The 14,721-nt window shown below is 51.1% G+C and overlaps 1 protein-coding gene across 1 annotated transcript in view; it reads left to right on the top strand.

Annotated features, from left to right (window-relative positions):
- The window catches only part of KDM1B (lysine demethylase 1B), a 118,221-nt gene that overhangs the window by 51,132 nt on the left and 52,368 nt on the right, over positions 1-14,721 (top strand). Inside the window, exons 9-11 of the mRNA XM_075314705.1 lie at positions 6,810-6,986; positions 7,070-7,144; positions 8,970-9,107. Coding sequence (XP_075170820.1) covers positions 6,810-6,986; positions 7,070-7,144; positions 8,970-9,107 — 390 coding nt within the window. The remainder of the gene's footprint in view (positions 1-6,809; positions 6,987-7,069; positions 7,145-8,969; positions 9,108-14,721) is intronic.

The raw sequence follows: 14,721 nt of genomic DNA, 5'->3' as shown, positions 1-14,721 counted from the left end.
ACTTTTTCTAATCATGTATACATATGTATATATACATATCCATCTTTATTCCTTCAATCCAATCCTCTGTAAATTATAATCTTGATCTGTATTTTATTTTTACTTTCACATGTCTATATTTCTCTATCGTTTCATTGGGGGACACAGGACCATGGGTTATGCTGCTGTCACTAGGAGGCTGACACTAAGTAGACATGAAAAGTTAGCTCCTCCCTAGCAGTATACACCCCGAGCCGGAGGCGGGCTCAGATCAGTTTTTAGCTTAGTGTCGTAGGAGGCTGATGTGGGCCGTCTCGGCCCCCCTCAGCCAATTGCTTTTTTGCGTTTTTTCTACTATTTCGGCGCCGCTCAGCGCTCTCATACCTGCCTTTTTCTCTATGCAGGTATTTTCGTCACTCTTACTTCGCAGCCCTGTCGGTACCACTCCCCAGGGTCGCAGGGGTTTGAGATCTTGGGCCCTCTCCCCCGTTCGCCCCCGCTGGTACCACTCCCGGGGGTGTTCGTGTGGGCAGGTTTGTCGTGGGCACCCCTGATTCGCCCGGAGGTATCACCCCAATGGGCCTACAGGGGCATTCAGCAGGGATGGATTATGGCAGCGCGCTGTGTTTTGATGGGCCCTCACCGCTGCTCTCTGCTGCTGGGGGCTCCTTCCCCCATCATGACGTCCACTTCCCTGCCTTTTACACGCTCTCTCCCGGAGTCTGCCGTCTCCCAGGGCGAGGGCACTGTTCACAGGCAGGGGCTGGGTGCCCTGCCTGCACCGCTTTCATTGCTGGACCTCCGCCGCCGAGTCAGGTAGGATCGTTCCCTGCTCCCTGCCCTCCTCCTCGGCCGGCTCCTAACTTTAGTCCCCGGTCTCGGCCTAGCCGCGCTTGCACCTTAGCCACGCCCCCCGCCGCAGCGCTGTGACCGCCGCTTGTCTGGCCCAGCTTCCCCCCACCCTGCAGCCCCCTGGCTGAGAGTGGGGGCGGTTACTTTCGTTTTCTTCGCGCCGATTCGGCGCTCCTCCCCCAGCCTGCTCCAGCGTCCCCGCGCCATATTGCTGTTTCTCTGAAGCTGCAGCGCCGGCGTTTCCATATTGCACCGCATCTCTGGTAGCTCCTTCCTCCAGGATCCCTCTGCTGGGCTGGTGGGCGGCACACAGGACCGGGGTAAGCTCTGCTCCTCAGGAGTAGCCCTCACTAGACAGCGTTTTTCCCTTAATTAGGGACGAGTTAACCCTCTCCTGTCTCCTTCCTAGCAGCACCAGGGAGAGTTATCCTTTCACCATGCCTAATACTAAGTCCACCCGTCCCAAGCAGGCCCCCTTTGCCTTATTCTTTGCATGCTCCTCCTGCAAAACCAAGTTTTCCCAAGGCCAGGACGAGCCACTATGCTCCGTCTGTTCTGATAACGCGCAGCACCTGCAGGACCCCTCGGCCGACGCTTCTGAGACCGCAGCGCCAGATGCTACAGGCCCCTGCGTCCCGCCCTCCCCCGCATGGCTAGCGTCACTGTCCCAGTCCGTAGAGTCCCTCTCTGAGGCTTCTCGGACCATCGCGCAAGCACTGCGCCTGCTGCCGTCGCTTACCCAGACGCCTGCAGACCCGACGCTACCGCCGCCGGAGCAAGTAAGCCCCGTTGCAGGGACCTCCTCGGCTGCGCAGAAGCGTACCCGTAAGGTATCTTCTTCAGACTCTTCGCAGGTTTCACCTTCACCACCAGGGCCGTCCCATCATTCCTCCCGGGAACATTCTGACTGCTCCGATGATGAAGACGATGCAGCACCCGTGCTGGACGCTGAGCAGGCGGCTGATATTCGGCGTATGGTGAATAGCCTGGTGGAGGCAGTGAACCAGACCCTAAAGGTACAAGTGGACCCTGTCTCCTCTCAGAGCACCCAAGTCTCGTTTAAGCGATTGAGGCGGCCACAGAGCACTTTCAGCGGACATCCGGAATTTGCCGACTTGCTGCGCACCCACAGGCAGCAGCCAGACAAGGTATTTACCAGCAGCAGGTACATTAATCTACACTATCCTTTTCCAGAGGATCTTAAAAAGGACTGGGCGGGCTCTCCTGTGGTCGACCCCCCAATCTCCCGCCTATCCTCTCACACAGTCCTTCCACTCACTGACGGTACGTCCCTCAGAGATCCCACGGACCGTACTATTGACAGGTTGGCCCGTTCCGCCTTCGAGGCGGCGGGCACTTCCCTCTCACCAGCCTTTGCCTCGGTTTGGGTCGCGAAGGCACTGATGTCCTGGGCAGACACGCTACGCGGCGGACTCCGAGCAGTTTCTGCCAATCCAGATCTGGTCCTCATCTCCTCGCAGATTACCCTCGCGGGTGAGTATCTGCTCAACGCAGCCCTAGCATCTGCCAATTGCGCGGCCCAGGCCGCCAGCAACAACGTGGCCATCCGCCGAGCACTCTGGCTCCGTTCCTGGAACGCGGACGCGGCCTCTAAGAAGTCGCTGACTTCTCTGCCTTTCCTAGGGGAACGTCTTTTTGGAGAGAGACTGGACAAGTTGATCTCCGATGCAACGGGGGGAAAGAGTACATCTCTCCCCCAATTGCGCCCCAAGCGCATCCTAAATCGGCGCCCCGCCGCTCGTTTTCGCCCCTTTCGCAGCTTCAACTCCAATCCCCAGCCGCGGAAAAGCCGCTCTCCTCCGAGAGACAGGAAGACCCCGTCATTCAAGACCAATCCCGCCTGGCGTTCACGCCCCCGCCAGCCCACGAGATCCTCTTCCGGTTACCACCGAAGTTCCTCCAAGTGACTCGCGGTCGGCGCGCTCCAGCGCCGGACTAGTGGGAGGACGTCTGTTGCGCTTCCAGCATGTGTGGATCCCCCTGACCGCGGATGCCTGGGTCAGGGAGATCATCACATCTGGCTACAAAATCGAATTCGACTCAAGGCCGCCGAATCGGTTTTTCCTTTCCCGTCCTCCCGAAGCTCCCGCACGAGCGCGTGCGTTTTTTCACGCCATAGACTCCCTCCTCCAAGCCGGGGTCGTGGTGCCAGTTCCCCCCGCAGAACGTTTCAGAGGGTTCTATTCCAACATTTTCGTGGTCCCCAAGAAAGATGGGTCCGCCCGCCCCGTCCTCGACCTAAAGCTGCTAAACAGGTCGGTGAGGTCGCGGCCGTTTCGGATGGAGTCACTCCGCTCCGTGATCGCGTCCATGGAGATCGGCGAGTTCCTGGCATCGCTGGATATTCGGGACGCCTATCTTCACATACCTATAGCCACCTCTCACCAACAGTTCCTCCGCTTCGCGATAGCGGAGGATCACTTCCAGTTCACGGCTCTTCCTTTCGGCCTCGCATCCGCTCCCAGGGTCTTCACGAAAATCATGGCGGCGGCCATGTCCGTCCTCCATTCCAGGGGTGTCATGGTCATCCCGTACTTGGACGATATGCTCATCAAAGGCTCGTCGTTCAAGGATTGTCGTCTGGGGGTTCAGGTCACGATCGACACCCTCTCCCGGTTAGGGTGGCTGATCAACCGAAAGAAGTCCTTTCTGACCCCGGGCCGGCGGATCACCTTTTTAGGCATGGTATTCGATACCACCCAAGGTCGGGTTTTCCTCACACAGGAAAAGATTTCCTCTCTGCAACAAGGCATCCGCGTTCTCCAGCGCCAGCGCCAAGTTTCCATCAGGTTCGGCATGCGAGTCCTGGGGCGTATGGTAGCGGCAATGGAAGCCGTTCCCTTTGCGCAGTTCCACCTCCGGCCCCTCCAACTAGCCTTGCTGAAGGAATGGGACAGATCTCCCTTTTCCCTGGACCGCAGGATCCTTCTTTCGCCAGAGACCCGCCACTCACTCAGCTGGTGGAGCAATCAACGCAATCTCACATCAGGAAGGTCATTCCTCCCGCTCCACTGGAAAATAGTGACCACCGATGCCAGTCTCCAGGGCTGGGGAGCCGTGTTCCGCCATCACACAGCTCAGGGCCGTTGGTCACCGCGGGAGAGCTCTCTCCCGATCAACATTCTGGAGATAAGGGCCATTCGGCTAGCCTTGCAGCAGTTTCGGCACCTAGTTCAGGGTTGCCCGATCAGGATCCAGTCGGACAATGCGACGGCGGTGGCGTACATCAACCACCAAGGAGGCACAAGAAGTGCCGGGGCGATGCGAGAAGTCAGGAAGATTTTGCATTGGGCAGAGCGTCATCACTCTCTGATCTCAGCGGTCCACATCCCGGGCGTGGACAATTGGGCGGCGGACTTCCTCAGCAGGGAAGGCCTCGCGTCCGGCGAATGGTCTCTCAATCAGGAAGTCTTCAACCAGATCTGCGGCAGATGGGGCGTGCCAGATGTAGACCTAATGGCCTCCAGGTTCAACCGTCAGGTACCGCAATTCGTAGCACGGTGCCGCGACAGCTTGGCGTTAGGAGTCGACGCACTCACCCTGCCATGGGGCCAGTTCAGTCTCCCGTACATCTTCCCTCCACTTCCTCTAATCCCGAGGGTCCTCAAGAAGATCAAGGCGGAAGGAATACCAGTAATCCTGGTGGCTCCGGACTGGCCCAGGCGAGCATGGTTCGCAGAACTCACTCAGCTCCTCGCAGACACCCCTTGGCGTCTTCCAGACCGTCACGATCTTCTTCAGCAGGGACCCCTTTTCCATCAGAATTCAAGGGTTCTAAGTTTGACGGCCTGGCCATTGAATCCTGGGTTCTAGCTCAGGCTGGTTTCGCTCCAAGAGTGATACAAACAATGATTAAGGCCAGGAAACCTTCTTCTTCAAAGATTTATTACCGCACGTGGAAAGTCTTCTTCAGGTGGTGCGAAGAGAACAAAGTTTCTTCTCCCCTCGCCTTCTCTCTTCCTTCGCTATTGGCATTCTTACAGTCCGGCCTAGATGCGGGTCTCTCGCTAGCCACACTAAAAGGCCAGGTTTCGGCTTTGACAATTCTTTTTCAGAAGCCACTAGCCTCTCGCCCGCAGGTTAAGACCTTCATCCAAGGAGTTGCCCACCTAGCCCCGCCTTATCGTCGCCCTCTAGAACCATGGGACCTTAATCTAGTCCTAGGGTCCCTTCAGGGTCCTCCCTTCGAGCCTCTGCGAGATTCTTCCCTTTCTCACCTATCTTGGAAGGTAGTGTTCCTCGTTGCCGTCACTTCTATTCGAAGGACGTCAGAACTGGCAGCTCTTTCTTGTCGTGCACCCTTTCTGGTTTTTCACCAGGATAAAGTGGTTCTCCGGCCAGATCCCTCCTTCCTTCCGAAGGTGGTCTCCTCGTTTCATCTAAACGAAGAAATTGTCCTTCCGTCCTTTTGTCCTGGACCTTCCCACAGCTTGGAGAGGTCCCTGCACACCCTGGACCTAGTGCGCGCCCTTAGGATCTACATCTCCAGGACCGCGCCGTTCCGTAAGTCGGATGGTCTGTTTGTTCTTCCTTCGGGCCCCAAGAGGGGTGAGGCGGCATCCAAGGCCACAATTGCCAGATGGATCCGTTCCGCCATATCTGAGGCCTATCGGATTCGGGACAAGTCTCCGCCTCGGGGGGTAAGGGCTCACTCTACCCGAGCGGTGGGAGCCTCTTGGGCGATTAGGCATCAGGCGTCGGCCGATCAGGTCTGCAAGGCCGCCACCTGGTCTAGTCTGCACACCTTTACCAGATTCTACCAAGTTCACACTCAAGCATCGGCAGATGCGGCTTTTGGGAGAAAGGTTTTGCAGGCGGCAGTTGCACACCTGTAATAGGGTGACAACATTCAGTCGTAATGTATGCCCGCCGGGGGAGGTCGTTGTTTATTCTCCCTGCGGCGGTGCTTCGATATTCCCACCCAGGGACTGCTTTTGGACGTCCCATGGTCCTGTGTCCCCCAATGAAACGATAGAGAAAGAAGGATTTTTGTGTACTCACCGTAAAATCTCTTTCTCTGAGTCTTCATTGGGGGACACAGCACCCACCCTGCTTGGTTGTTGTTGTTTTTCATTGCATTTGCCTGCCATTTTCAGGGTCTTAGGTTCATAGACCACCTGTTCGCACGGCTGCATTAATTTAGTTATAACTTTGTTTTATGTATGGTGATTCGGGTACTCCTCCTACTGCTTCTGCACAAACTGATCTGAGCCCGCCTCCGGCTCGGGGTGTATACTGCTAGGGAGGAGCTAACTTTTCATGTCTACTTAGTGTCAGCCTCCTAGTGACAGTAGCATAACCCATGGTCCTGTGTCCCCCAATGAAGACTCAGAGAAAGAGATTTTACGGTGAGTACACAAAAATCCTTCTATATATGTTGCTTTTCAGATTGCGGTTTTCCACACATGTTTTTACTCCTGTCCCATATGTCTATATTGCACTGGGACTTGCACCTGTTTTAACTTTAATTAAGCACTCAGTCTTGCCAATGACGTACAATGTGCACCTCTTTATATGGGATCGGTTTTGGGGTGAAACACATGCCATGAATAAGACTCTCTGGTCGAAACGCGTTGGTTCATACGCATAATATCTGTGCCTCTGTGCTTACTGGAACACATTTTGTTTTTACTTGTCTAATAAAAGCAAGTTTTAATCTACTACTCTCCTGGATGCTGGATATCTGCCTTTTTTGAAGCTGTTTTCCGCCCGGGCCAGGGCGTTCCCTGCATCGGTTGAAGTCCGGGAGTGAAGAGGGGTGAGCTGACTATGGTTTTGTGCAAATACTCAACGTGCACACACAGCCTAAAAGTGAATGGGGAAAAGAGGTGTTTCAGAATATTCTGATATTCACATTGATATTTCAGGGCACTGCATTGTCACACTCTTGGTTTAATTTAATTAATAGTACATTCTACATAATTGTTTCTCCCTGTTTTCTTGCTCTGGATTCCTAGGAGGTGCTGACACTGCAGACTTGTGCTCACCATATAATGGTGAGGGGATTAGTTCGCATCCGCTGTGTGCAGGAGATGGAAAGGATTCTCTACTTTATAACCAGGAAAGGACTGGTTAATACTGGGGTTTTGTCTGTTTCACCTGGTCAATATCTCCTTCCAAAGGAATACCACAGTGTAAGTGATATATCTAGATTTCGAGACTTTTGCGCTTCTTCTTTACACAGTTGTAACGCCTGTACTTTTTATTTCCATGATAGAAATCTGTGATTATTGTTGGAGCAGGACCGGCAGGATTAGCTGCCGCGCGACAGCTGCACAATTTTGGCCTTCAGGTAAGGGGCTTATTTTGCTAACATTACATGTAATTACTTTTTACGTCTTTTTTTTTTTTTGGAATCCAAGGTTTCTTTAGTTGTTAAATAAATGTACTTCAGTTAAAGGGACATTCCACTTTTTTTTAATAGTACTGAGATATACTGTAATATTACATTATATCCGAATTACATATAATAGGTACTTGTTTTTTATAGTTGTTTAATAAAACAAATTTATAAAAGGAGGATATCTGAACATTGAGCATTAGGAGATTCTACTGGTGTAGCCTTGGACCTAAAAAGCTCAGACTTACTTCCTGGGCAAATCCAAATCTCTACCAAGATTAAGTTCAGTTTAAAGTCAGGGTCATTACATGAGCGAACCGGAAAGGCAAAGTTTGGGTTAGTACCAAACAGACTTTCAAAAAAGACTGTCAGAGTTTGGAATTCGGGTGCTGTACGTATGCTGACCACTCGATCGAGCATGGGGTGTTTGGGTACGGTCGGACCTTGGCCTAGAGCCAGCCGCTTGCAGTCTCTGAACAGCTCGCACTGGGGGTAAAAAAACAACGTTTTCGGATGTAGTGTAACCCTGCCCTCTCTCGCAAAAACGTGCTTGGTATTATGGCTGGTGAATGTTGACTTCCAATGGATTTCGGACTCCAGGATCAAGTTCAGGTCAAGTCTGAGTTCCAAACTAAAAATTTATTTGAAGTGAACCCAAACATCTACGGGTCTGCTCATCTCTAATCATAACACCAAGCGCCTTCTTCTTCCTCAATTGACTCATCTGAAAATGTTTTTGATTCTTTTGGAACTAGCAATTGTTCTGTATGTGGTACTGGGTGTATTGCATATGGAATATTTTGATACTGTACAGTCCACCTCTTCATTGAAACTCCTTTCCTAATAGGGGGCACCATGCAGAAATAGCAGTTGGTAGTGTGATCATTTGGACTGCAAAAGGCATAGATTACTTCTTTCCATGCAACTACTGGATAAGATATGATGCACATTTATTGCAGCATGTGTGGAGCCCAACTCTTGTCTTGGCTATTCTGCAGGCAAAATACAGGTTTTCCTTATTATGGTCATCAAGCTTCACCTTTGCGATGCAAAAGTGTCTTCTCCGCTTTGTTAATGCAAGACCTAGGCATATCTGAAGGAAAAAAAATAAATAAAAACTTATTAAAATGTCAGTATGATAAATCTTAAAACTGTATTCTCACACAGAGAGGATTTTCAAAAGTAGGTGATGCAACTGTAATTAGGAATATGTCATCGGAGCTGAGTTGATGTTTTTTGATTGATCACCCTAAGATGATAGACTACTGAAGGCTCAATAGACTAAATAGATGATATAATAGACTAGCTACTAACAATGCAGTAATGACGCTGAAATAATAAAGCATGCATGAAAGGTGTCATAAGTAATTACAACTGCCTCTGGATCTTTAAATTTTCGATATGCATGTTCCTGGCCAGAACCAGACTAGTGGGCGCGGCCTTACTCAATACAAGTGTATAGAGGGGATGCATCCTACTAGAACGCGTGGCCATGCAGTGGGTATGGTCTTGTAGTAAATGAGGCCACGTTTTCTAGTCGGGAACATGCAAATCGCACCATTGCGTTCACGTGACAGCCGTTCCCGGCTCAGAAACCAGCAAATCCTCGCCAAGCACAATGTGTGCGTTGGGTGGATTCATAAGTCTGCAGTCACATACAGTGACTGCATACTTAACATTTTAGACTGGACAACCCCTTTAAGAAACTTACTGCTTATATGCATGTAGGTTTCAAGCATTATTAAAATAATTCTATATTTTTACTTTTTTATTTCAGGTGATGATACTTGAAGCAAGAGACCGAATTGGTGGTAGAGTTTGGGATGACAAATCATTTAAGGGCGTCACCGTTGGAAAAGGAGCACAGATTGTGAATGGCTGCATCAACAATCCCATTGCAATAATGTGTGAGCAAGTGGGTTTCTGTGGTTTATGTATTTGATACTTAATTGTTAGCGTAAAGGAAGTAAATACAAATTTGTTAACAAAAATAAAAAGGAGAATACAATAAGCTAATATCAATTTTACGGTTTTAGGGAGTAAAACCTACTCCATTTCATTTACTCTGTATAACTGACACAGGTCTTTCAGCAAGAACTAGGGTGTTAGAGATCATTGGGGTCAACATGCCATAACCTGAAGTCCTTTTTAAACCTACCGTATTTTTCGGACTATAAGACGCACCTGACCATAAGACGCACCCTGGTTTTAGAGGAGGAAAATAGGAAAATAAAATTTTAACCAAAAAATATGGTCATGACACACTGTTATGGGGCGAGGATCTGCTGCTGACACTGTTATGGGGGTAATGTCCCCAAATTCTCTACTAAGGTACCCCATTCTGATAAGGATCCTCCTGCCTTGTATATGATCCTGCTCATATACCCCCCATCCTGCTAATAATATACCCCCCATCCATCCTGCTAATAATATACCTTCCATCCATCCTGCTCATGATATGCCCCCATCCATCCTGCTCATGATATGCCCCCATCCATCCTGCTCATGATCTGCCCCCATCCATCCTGCTTATGATATGCCCCCATCCATCCTGCTCATGATATACCCCCATCCATCCTGCTCATGATATGCCCCCATCCATCCTGCTCATGAAATGCCCCCATCCCATCCTGCTCATGAAATGCCCCCATCCCATCCTGCTCATGAAATGCCCCCATCCATCCTGCTCATGATATGCCCCCATCCATCCTGCTCATGATATGCCCCCATCCATCCTGCTCATGATATGCCCCCATCCATCCTGCTCATGATATGCCCCCATCCATCCTGCTCATGATATGCCCCCATCCATCCTGCTCATGATATGCCCCCATCCATCCTGCTCATGATATGCCCCCATCCATCCTGCTCATGAAATGCCCCCATCCATCCTGCTCATGAAATGCCCCCATCCATCCTGCTCATGAAATGCCCCCATCCATCCTGCTCATGAAATGCCCCCATCCATCCTGCTCATGAAATGCCCCCATCCATCCTGCTCATGAAATGCCCCCATCCATCCTGCTCATGAAATGCCCCCATCCATCCTGCTCATGAAATGCCCCCATCCTGGTAAATGGCGTGTATCCTGTGGCACAGGAAAAAAAAAATAAACGTTTATACTTACCCTTCCTCACTCCCTGAAGCACCGATCTCTGTCTCAGCTGCAGCGCCGCTGTGTGGAGCCGTCACCGGTGTCTGCAGCATCGCGTCTTCCTGTCTGTGCCGGCGGTAAGCTGATCGATTCTGGTGGATACTAGCGGCGCGCACAGTGATGACGTTATCGCGGTGCGCGCCGCTAGTGTCCAGATCAGCTGACCGCCGGCACAGACAGGAAGACGCGATGCTGCAGGGGGGCGGCTCCACACACGGTGACGGGTGAGTACACTGATTCACTGCACCCCGCGCTGATAATGATGCACGAGGGGCAGTGAATACAGCCGCACATGATCACTCCAGGCTGTAGTTGCCAGGGGTGATCACGGCCGGCTGCTAATTATGTACGCACCCCCCCCCCCCCCGCCCATCACCCCGCCCACCTGTCAGCGCCGGTTTCGCTGAGAGATGATGGGCGGGAGGATGGGCGTGCATATGTAATGAGCGGGCCCACGTGGTCACGGCAGGCTGTTACAGCCTGCTCGTGCCGCTGATGACACGCTGCACCGCGGCACCCTCATTCCCCGCAGCCTTATAGTCAGACCATAAGACGCACCCCCCACTTTCCCCCAACATTTGAAGGGAATAAAGTGCGTCTTATGGTCCGAAAAATACGGTATGCAGTAATAAAGCGAAAAATCATTCAGCTACACCAGGCTTCTGGAAAATCTCACCTAAAATGGAAATTATTTTGAAATGTTTACTGGTAAGCATTGCAAGATTTTTTATTTTATTTTCCCACCAACTGTAAAATATTGGTTGCCTTTTAGTTAGTAGAGACGGTCCAGGAATTACTTTAATGCATTGCTCTGTATAGCACAAGCGATCCCCTAAGTAAACTATTAAGTACTGTAGAAAGTAAAAGTAAAAAAAAAGCTAAAATCGCTCCGCTTTGCCCCTTTAAAAATAAAGCCATTAAAAAGACATACATTCGATATCGACGCTTTGAGAAATCTGTGATTTGTCAAAATATAAAATTAATCTGCTCGAAAGCAGCATAACTAGAAAAAAAATCAAAACTCCATTATTATGCCTTTTTTTTTTTTTTTTATTTTTGTCGCCTCAACATTGCAATAAAAGACGATCATAACATTGCATCTACACCAAAATGGTATTTGTAAAAATGTTAGCTCAGGGCACAAAAAATAACCCATCACACAGCCCCAGATCCCAAAAAATTACAATGTTATGGGGCTTGGAAAATGGCGACAAAAGTGAAATTGTTTTTATTTTGAATTTTGACAAATTTCTGAAATTTTGTTTTTCTTTTCACCGCTTATAAATAAGAGAAAACTATAAGTATTTAACTATTTGGTATCTACATACTTGTACTGACATAGGGAATCTTATTGCCAGGTTAGTTTTACTATAAAGTGAATATGGTAAATATGTATTATTATTATTATTATTATTATTATTATTATTAATAATAATTAAATAATAATACATTGTGGAATTTTTAATCTTGTTTTGAAATTTCACCGCACTTGAGTTTTTGTTTTTTTCTCCCCGTTTTCCAGTACAATATGGGGCAGAATGAATGGTGTCTTTCAAAAGTACAACTCGTCCCGCAGAAAAACAAGCCCTCATATATTGTTATATTGATGAAACAATAAAAAATGTTATGCTCTTGGAAATCACCTGGGGATGAAGGGATTAAAACAAACTGTGTCTAGTCAAAAGGGTATTGAAGCCACAAAACCTAAAAAGTGATAAAGTGCATCTATTGTATCAGAGGGTCTACACTGTGTAGGTAGCTCTTATTACACAATATTAAAATGACAAAGTATATATATATATATATATATATATATATATATATATATATATATATATAATATATTGTCATTTTAATATTGTGTAATATATGTATATATATGTATGTGTGTGTGTGTGTGTGTATATATATATATATATATATATATATATATATATATATATAATTTGCCTTATTCTGTCTGTCTGTCTTCAAAATTGTGTCCTTACGGTGACACAAAGCTGATTGGCCGCTGGGCTCGCCATGGCCCCGCCCCTCCGCACGGATTGGCCGATCGCCGCTGGCTGCGCCCCCACACGGATTGGCCGGCCGCTTGCCCAGGCCCCCCCCCCCAGATTGGCCTCTCGCCCCGGCACCCTGCAGACATTGGCAACTCTGCCACGCCCCGCCCCCCTCACGCAATGCACGCTAGCTCTGGCCCCGCCCCCCCACGCATTCCCCGAACCGACACAGTCACGGAGCCACGACTACCAGGTGAGTACTGTACCCCTGGGAGCCCACATCAGCGTACGCCGCCAAACCAGCCGACACATACCCTCGCATTGCTGGGGCTGGCTGGTGTGGGCTCCCGTGCGAGCGGGGGACGAGATACGCTGGTAACCATGGTAGCATAGTTACCAGCGCATCAAGGTCCTGCAGCAGCGGAACATACACACACATAACAGCACACACATAACAGCACACACATAACAGCACACACATAACAACACACACATAACAACACACACATAACAACACACACATAACAACACACACACATCACATCGCATCCACATACTCACAACATCCTGGGATATCGCTTGTTTCTTGGCGGCGATACTGTGCTGTGAGCTTCCAGGACCTGCCGGAGGATCACATGGCCAGAAGCATGTGGTATCTCCGGATGTTGAGTATGAGCGCGTATGTGCAATATCGTCAATGTGTGTGTGCGTGAGTGTATGCGATCGGGTGTGTGTGAGTGTATGCGATCGGGTGTGTGTGTGTGCGATCGGATCTGAGAGTGTCGGCAGAGGAGCACGGCGTGCTGGAGGAGGCTGGGAGGAGAGAGGCTGATCCTGGGGAAGGCTGGGATGGGGAGGCTGAGAGAAGAGAGGCTGAGGCTGGGGGAGGCTGAGGCTGGGGTAGGCTGGGAGGAGAGAGGCTGATGCTGGGGGAGGCTGAGGCTGGGGTAGGCTGGGAGGAGAGAGGCTGATGCTGGGAAGAGAGAGGCTGATGCTGGGAAGAGAGAGGCTGATGCTGGGAAGAGAGAGGCTGATGCTGGGAAGAGAGAGGCTGATGCTGGGAAGAGAGAGGCTGATGCTGGGAAGAGAGAGGCTGATGCTGGGAGGAGAGAGGCTGATGCTGGGAGGAGAGAGGCTGATGCTGGGAGGAGAGAGGCTGATGCTGGGAGGAGAGAGGCTGATGCTGGGAGGAGAGAGGCTGATGCTGGGAGGAGAGAGGCTGATGCTGGGAGGAGAGAGGCTGATGCTGGGAGGAGAGAGGCTGAGGCTGGGGGAGGCTGAGGCTGGGGGAGGCTGAGGCTGGGAGGAAAGAGGCTGATGCTGGGCTGAGAGAGGCTGATGCTGGGAGGAGAGAGGCTGATGCTGGGGGTGGCTGAGGCTGGGGTAGGCTGGGAGGAGAGAGGCTGATGCTGGGATGAGAGAGGCTGATGCTGGGTTCAGAGAGGCTGATGCTGGGTTCAGAGAGGCTGATGCTGGGGACAGAGAGGCTGATGCTGGGGACAGAGAGGCTGATGCTGGGGACAGAGGCTGATGCTGGGATGAGAGAGGCTGATGCTCCGGGTAGAGAGGCTGATGCTGGGAGGAGAGAGGCTGATGCTGGGGGAGGCTGAGGCTGGGGGAGGCTGAGGCTGGGGGAGGCTGAGGCTGGGGGAGGCTGAGGTTGGGGGAGGCTGAGGTTGGGGGAGGCTGAGGTTGGGGGAGGCTGAGGCTGGAGGAGGCTGAGGCTGGAGGAGGCTGAGGCTGGGGTAGGCTGGGAGGAGAGAGGCTGATGCTGGTGCAGCATGGGGGATGGAGCACGTTTGGGAGTGCGCAGCATGGGGGATGGAGCACGTTTGGGAGTGCGCAGCATGGGGGATGGAGCACGTTTGGGAGTGCGCAGCATGGGGGATGGAGCACGTTTGGGAGTGCGCAGCATGGGGGATGGAGCACGTTTGGGAGTGCGCAGCATGGCGGATGGAGCACGTTTGGGAGTGCGCAGCATGGCGGATGGAGCACGTTTGGGAGTGCGCAGCATGGCGGATGGAGCACGTTTGGGAGTGCGCAGCATGGCGGATGGAGCACGTTTGGGAGTGCGCAGCATGGCGGATGGAGCACGTTTGGGAGTGCGCAGCATGGCGGATGGAGCACGTTTGGGAGTGCGCAGCATGGCGGATGGAGCACGTTTTGGGAGTGCGCAGCATGGCGGATGGAGCACGTTTTGGGAGTGCGCAGCATGGCGGATGGAGCACGTTTTGGGAGTGCGTAGCATGGCGGATGGAGCACGTTTGGCAGTGCGCAGCATGGCGGATGGAGCATGTTTGGGAGTGCGCAGCATGGGAGATGGAGCACGATGGGGGGTGCGCAGCATAGGGGATGGAGCACGATGGGGAGTGCGC

The sequence above is a fragment of the Anomaloglossus baeobatrachus genome, chromosome 6 (assembly GCF_048569485.1).
Source record: "Anomaloglossus baeobatrachus isolate aAnoBae1 chromosome 6, aAnoBae1.hap1, whole genome shotgun sequence".
NCBI classification, from domain to species: Eukaryota; Metazoa; Chordata; class Amphibia; order Anura; family Aromobatidae; genus Anomaloglossus; species Anomaloglossus baeobatrachus.
Note: the sequence above shows the minus strand (reverse complement) of the source record. Positions and strands in the feature narration are given on the sequence as shown.